Below are 7,145 nucleotides of genomic sequence, written 5' to 3'. Positions count from 1 at the left end.
GCTGCTTCTAATGTTAAAAAAAAATTGCAGGCGTAAGAATATAAAACCTCACTCAAACCCGATGCTCTTCTCTCAAACTCGCTGCCATTTCGGTGGTGGAAATGTTGGAGTTGGGGAGGGTCGACTTTGAGGTGACATTGACGCTATGTAGATGAGAGTCCGGATCTGGCGCTGCATGTTACGTCCCTGCTCACATCAACTCAGGCGGCGGCAGCTCGTTTCCCCGTCTCCTTTCCCCTCCTCTCTTTCAGCACCACTCCTTTAAGGACAGCACCTCGCGCTCAAAGACGCATTTGTCCGCCATCGTCCACCTCTCAGGATCATATATTTGCTCGCTGTCACCGGAAGCAAAGTTTTCATCTTGTTTTTATTCTGTAAAAGTTCGAGGAAGTAACTTCCTCTTCCCCATCGGGGAAACAATCTGGGAAGGACAAGGACTTTTTTTGTAAGTATTATCTTATATAGTATGCACGTCATATAAACTAGGGAACGGTGTGAGTTTTTCAACACAAAGGAATTTGCCATATGTATATGCGCTGAATTTGGCAATGAGCACTGATGTGCGACTGCACAGCAACACAAATTTATCTCATAAGGGCGATTAGCGTATGTGATCCTTCAGCCCCACAGCCGCGTTTTAAATGTGTCAAATGTATGATCCGCGTTGAAAAAACGTAGACACTGAAATCCCATCTGTCTGGAGGGTGTGTGCCACTTTGAAGTGAAATGGTGCGCGAACTCGAAATATTAACAGTTGTATTGTGAACGGAGTCTCATAAAAATATTGAAATATTTGCTATACAACTCTGAATATAAGCTACCCATGCTTCTATTTCTCCTCTCCAGTTACGCACGCAATGTGATGAGGAGCGCTGCATTTTTAAAAGTTAAAATCCATTAAAACATATTTTAAATGCAGGACAATGCTGAAACTAAGTTACTTAAAAAGCATATCTAACTGCTTATCAATTCATCGTGATTATTTGGAAAATCAAATTGATATAATACATTTTAACTCAGCCTTGCAGATATTTGATGGAAATGTCTATTCAGGCTGTAAACTCCAGTGGTTATTAGCCTGCCAAGGTCACTCATTAGACATGATAGTCGCGTCTGACTCCTAAAAGTGTTTAATTGCTCTTCTCTCCTACAGAAGCGGTGGGAAGTGGGCCATTGAATTTAGAGCATAATGAATCAAGGACAAAAGCAGGCTCTAAATTTCTGCTAACATGCATTCATTCCAGGCAATTAAAAGTGATTCTTATTGAACGAGAAGTCTTTATTTGATCCCGTAGGGTTCACAGATCGCAAGGCAGATTTATTTTCTCTCCACCTCTGAAGAAATGTAAATGCATCCACACAAATCGTGTAAAATGATATATAGCTACACATATTTCTTTTATCAGTGAAATTAAACGTCTTTTTCTTTTTTTCAGGCCAACACCTAAATAAGCAATTCGGGCACATGCTTAAACTTAAAATCATAATCAAAATTTTATTAAGATTTTGATTTTCTTCCAAACACCTTGATTATTCACTTAATGAAATAAAGCAATTACACGTTCAATGAACTGAAATTCAGAATCACAGATTTATTTCTACAATGTTAATATCTTAGGCAAAATTACGCAAACGCATGCCAGATGGGACATTCAACTTTAGACATTTCAAACAAGTAAATCTGCTGGACTACAAGTAAAATTATCTCATCCAAGTGAGATATTTTGATTAAATTTTTCAGTGAATTTTAGCACTATGTTTATTTCTTTATGTTTGCAGGGTCGTTGGACTATTGAAAGTGCCTCTGCTCCTGATCACTCTCGTTTCCCAGATTATTTGTACCTTGTCGCTGTTGTCTGGCAGCTGGGTGTGCGGGACGGAGAAGCTGCTGTTTGTCTGGAACAGTGCTGAAATCCCCTCCTCTCCCCTGGTCAGGATTATTCGACACATACAGTGACCATGGCTACCAACGGGACCAAAGCCTCGGACGGACACGTCTTAACGGAGACAGTGAATGACGCGCCCACCACCACGCCAAACGACAAACCAAAAACCTTGGTGGTGAAAGTGCAGAAAACAAAAAAGGAGATACCCGAGAGAGAAACGTGGGTTGGGAAATTTGACTTTCTTCTCTCTTGTGTCGGATACGCAATAGGACTCGGAAATGTCTGGAGATTTCCTTATTTATGTGGAAAAAACGGAGGAGGTAATCAGGAATTCTTGACAATTTTCCATGTATCCATACATCAAAAGGAGTGCAAAGATCTCGACACCAAACCTGCCAGTTGACTCCCGGAGGTTTTAAATTAAAATATATCTTAATGTATTTGCCTCCGTCATAGCCATGCGTAATTGCGCACAGGCGAGAGCCTGCCTTGTGATGGCCGCTGTGTAATACCAAGTACTCATTTACCAAATCTCTTATCTGGATTATCTTGAATGTTAATAGTTTATGGTTTATCTTCATTTATACACCTTTGCCTTTCACCTTTCATTCAGGGGCTTTCCTGATTCCTTACTTTTTGACCCTCATATTTGCTGGCATGCCCCTGTTCTTTCTGGAGACGGCTCTGGGTCAGTACACTTCTATTGGAGGGCTTGGAGTGTGGAAACTGGCCCCCATTTTCAAAGGTAAAGACACACTTGCGTTATCTTTATGGTCCTCGACTATATTTTTGTTAATTGGCTGCTTCATAAAGGCCAGGTTAATTAATCGATAGCCTTTTCCGGGGGTTGGGGGCTATGCATGTATATACTAGAGCAAAATTCTGTTTTCTATTAACAACTGAAACTATCGAAAATGTTGTACATACAATATATCATCACTTTTTGTTTTACTCCAATTCTTATTTTAGCACAATTTAACATCATGCCTGTACTCTCACGTTGTTTCAGGTGTGGGTTTGGCTGCTGCTGTTCTGTCCTTCTGGCTCAATATCTATTACATTGTAATCATTTCCTGGGCTCTTTACTATCTTTACAATTCCTTCACCACTGTGAGTATCTATATTCATGCTGTTTCCTCATAAAGACAAAACAATGTGCCCTGAGTGTAATACCACAATTTTGTTGTGGGGGTGTAAGTAGTCTAGATTTAATTACCCAGGATTTCTTACTGGGAAATTTCACTTTTAATTTGACCCTTTAAATCAGAAGAACTGATTATTTTCTATTGTTTTCTTTTGTTTCTTTGCCCAGGTTGTATTTTTTACATACTAGTCCTTTCAGTAATGGTGTGAGTTCTGTTTGCCAGCATCTCTTATGTAAAGGTGCACAGCCTTTAACAGAGTATGACATTTATTACAATACTTCCTTTCCCACATAATTAGTGCCTTACACAAGGTATTGATAAATGCATTTGGCCATCAGGCATTCACTCCTCTGAGAAAGGCATGAAATCTCAGTGTCCCAAATGAGTATCATGGTTTTGGCTGCTTGACAGCCAGAGAGAATGGGCCCCAGCGGTGGGAGAGTGATCCAAGTAAAAAGACCTGTCTGTGTGATTTTTTTTTTTTTCTTGCCTTTAATTTCAGGAGCTGCCATGGCAGACTTGTGGCAATTTCTGGAACACAGAACGCTGCTACACCAACTACAGCATCACAGACACCACAAACCTCACCAGTGCTGTGGTGGAGTTCTGGGAGTAAGCTGGACATACAGTAAAACTCTATTTAGATCACTGCTTTGTGGTGAACAGAGAAAATCTTTTCTCCCCAAATGTGCATAATGAAGGGTCAGATCCAGGGTCAGAGCCTCACATCACTCTAGATGCCTAATGCTGATCCAGTGGTCTATCATATTAGTTAATAGTCATTTACCTTAGGATATTATTAAAATTGAAAAAATGCACATGCTATAAAATGACTTCAAACAAGCATAGAAAATACTGTGGAAAAAATGTGCATAGACATTCATGCATGACTTCCTGTGACTCCCTTAAAAAATTTAGGGGTGAGGAAAAAAACAACGCAAAGGTTCTTTGTGAGTAACCAGACACATGTATGCATATTTATGCATGCACCCATAGGTTCTGCATGTATGAGATCAAAGATAAATTTGCGTGTTGTAATAAGACCAGTTTACTCGTTCCCTGCAGACGTAACATGCACCAGATGACTGATGGTCTGGAGAAGCCCGGGCAGGTCAGGATCCCACTGGCTATCACTCTCGCCATTGCATGGGTGCTCGTCTATTTCTGTATCTGGAAGGGGGTCAGCTGGACTGGCAAAGTAAGTAGAAGGAGAGAACAAAGGGAACAAACTATACAAAATGGAAAATCAAAATCTGCCGTGTACCGAATTTGCATCTTTTCATGTGTATGATCCTTGAACAAGACTTTGAATCCATTACGCAAGGTCACAGAATTAGCACAATGGCGTGTCGGACTATTGTTCAAGTGAAGGGGGTTGTGATTACACTTAACCCTTTATTTATGTTTACTTTTGGTGTAGGATTAGTTCAAATTTAAGTTCAAGATACAACCTTTTCGTAGTTTAAAATATTTGAACATCATATAACAACAATATCAGAGCTTTAAACAATACAGTGTATGCTGTCAAATCCTAGACAATATTTTACATGCAAATACCCAAAGTATCCTACATACAATGAGTACCTTTAATTTCCACAATGTAAGATAAAGATCTAAATGTAGCCACTGTAGAGCTATGTTCACCCCACTGAGCTAAAAGCATATAATATTTTTTATAGTATTCTCAATGACAGAATCTCTGCTGCTTCATTTCTTATTCTGTGGCTTTATCATGAATGATCTGAGATGTGTTGACTTTGGTAACACACTGTAAAATTAGGTCGGATAAGGAGGGAAATGGCACACTAGGAGCTTGCTGAACCCAACAATTCTGGGGTCATCTTGCCTCTAGGGAATGGTTGATTAGGTCACTGTGCTGTGCTGTGGGGATGGTGCCACAGTAACACTGTTCCTGACAAGTTGAACAACATAGCAGTTTTTATTTCTACAGTTTTGTTGCCTTGCAGGACAAATATTGCAAGATAAATGCAGTTTGATTGTTGTGTGATTTCACAAGTTAAATAGATAATATTACACTTTGTGTACCACAGGTGGTGTACTTCTCAGCCACATACCCTTACTTCATGTTGTTCATCCTGTTTTGTCGTGGCATCACTCTGCCTGGTGCATTGGATGGGATCCTCTTCTATATCACACCAGACTTTAACAAACTTAAGGAGTCTGAGGTATGAGCTCTCCTTCAGGAATACATATCGGTCTTTATTAACCACCAAAATAAAGGTGGCTGTAGAAGTTAAAATAAGCAGCAGGTGAATTAGAGCATGGTTCAGGCCGCATGTTTCTGTCCAAACCCGACCTGTGCTCGAGAGTGCTGCATCCTATCCTGACCAAGACCCAACAAGCTTATATAGTAGAATATAATGTCTGAATCTGACCTGAGCTCGATGCAGTTGAGTTTGTACAATGTTTATCCCCTTAAAATCATTTACGTGCTCCAGCCGTCTAGCCCAGAGTGTGAGCTATGTGTCCAAACCCAGCCCAAACCCTTGGTTACTGCCGGTTCTTGTCTGGCTCAGTTAAGGCACTCGAAGGTGAATTAATTTTGATTTTTTGGGGGCGAGGGCAAAGTTGCATAGACTCTTTACAGACCATAATAATGCCACTGTAGATGCCTCTTATTGGCATCTAAAAAGATAATTAAACATTGTGCAGAGCTTAAACAAATTGTAAGTGCACAATCTTGGTTGATTTTTAGAAGATGTTTTCTTATGCAATGATTGTGAAGAAATGACTTAGCTACATCTCTGAAGTTCAAGTACAGTAGAACATGATAGAAGGCCAGATGAAGATAAGATGCAATGAAATCAGAGTAGATCAAATTGGACTAAGTGCAACATTAAATGAAAGGTTTATAAGAGGCAAGAAACATTTGTACACATTTATGCAACCAGTTAAAATGGCTCAGAATGAACGAAGATCATAAGTAAGATGAAACAATTTTACAAGTATCTTTATTTAGCTGGCCTCAGGCTATGAGTGTACATCTGATTATTTAAATGTGTTTCCTAATCTCTGTGTGTCAGGTGTGGCTGGATGCTGCCACTCAGATCTTCTTTTCCTACGGGCTGGGATTAGGCTCTCTGATTGCTCTCGGCAGCTACAATCCCTTCAATAACAACGTATACAGGTGGGTGATTCATACAACATTGCAATCAAGTGAGGAGAGGAAATGTTACTGTCTCTTAAAAATCAGTCCAGACAGATCCTTTTGTTTTTTTAAGGCAGATGTCTCTTCCTGAGATTAGTGTTGGTTTCCTGGCAACATAGTGTCTACTGTATCTTTCTATTTTGGGACTATCTGAGCCTCCAGCTCTCTCAGCCGTTTCATTATTTTGGCTCCGCCATGTTTTACACCCACAGGAACAGAGTTCCAAACTATTGTACATACTGTATGGTTCCAATTAGTATGACAAGAGTGAATCTCACTGCCATTTTAAAAGCACTGGTCAGTATAAATGTATTAAGCTACTGTGCTGCTGGAGGATGCAAAATGGCTCTCCACCATCCCTTCCCCCAATACCTCGTGACAATGTGTGTCAGGTTGATAAGGAATTGATACAGGCATGACAATGGCTACCTTACGCTTTGTCTCTCCTCTACAGAGATTCTATCATTGTCTGCTGCATTAACTCCTTCACCAGCATGTTCGCAGGCTTTGTCATCTTCTCCATCGTGGGTTTCATGGCTAATGTAACAAAAAGACCTATCGCTGATGTGGCAGCCTCAGGTAATTGCAATCAATGTTGAAACTCGATAGTGACAATAGGAACAGGAAAGAGATGCTTGGAACTGTGCAGAGATTAGCCCTTGAAATTGCTAGAAATGTTCATCTTTCAGTGACAGAAGGACATATTAGCTTGTCCCTATCCACCAGTTGTGGTTTTTGTGTATATTAGAAGGGAGAAATTACTCAGTGATTTTTTTCACCAAAATTGCTGTCCTTTGCAAATACCCTAGTTTGCCATTCAGCACTCACACGTTTTTCTCCCATGGACACTTTGGGCTTCAGTTCTTTTAGCTTCCTTTTGTTTTCTTCCAGTATTCCAACTATTCCAGATTAATTATAGCTACGTACTGTAGGTATAATAAAAAT

General features: G+C 40.0%; 1 protein-coding gene across 1 annotated transcript in view; it reads left to right on the top strand.

The window, feature by feature from the left end:
* Positions 1–71: 71 nt before the first annotated feature.
* slc6a1b (solute carrier family 6 member 1b) overlaps positions 72–7,145 on the top strand; it is a 17,195-nt gene continuing 10,121 nt past the window's right edge. The window contains 9 exon segments of the mRNA XM_020606665.1: positions 72–445; positions 1,780–2,206; positions 2,500–2,631; positions 2,896–2,996; positions 3,534–3,643; positions 4,097–4,229; positions 5,083–5,217; positions 6,076–6,179; positions 6,655–6,779. Coding sequence (XP_020462321.1) covers positions 1,960–2,206; positions 2,500–2,631; positions 2,896–2,996; positions 3,534–3,643; positions 4,097–4,229; positions 5,083–5,217; positions 6,076–6,179; positions 6,655–6,779 — 1,087 coding nt within the window. The 5' untranslated portion in view covers positions 72–445; positions 1,780–1,959.

The sequence above is a fragment of the Monopterus albus genome, unplaced genomic scaffold (assembly GCF_001952655.1).
Source record: "Monopterus albus unplaced genomic scaffold, M_albus_1.0 scaffold1.1, whole genome shotgun sequence".
Classification (NCBI taxonomy): domain Eukaryota; kingdom Metazoa; phylum Chordata; class Actinopteri; order Synbranchiformes; family Synbranchidae; genus Monopterus; species Monopterus albus.
The sequence above is the reverse complement of the archived record's forward strand: the minus strand, read 5'-3'. Positions and strand labels throughout refer to the sequence as shown.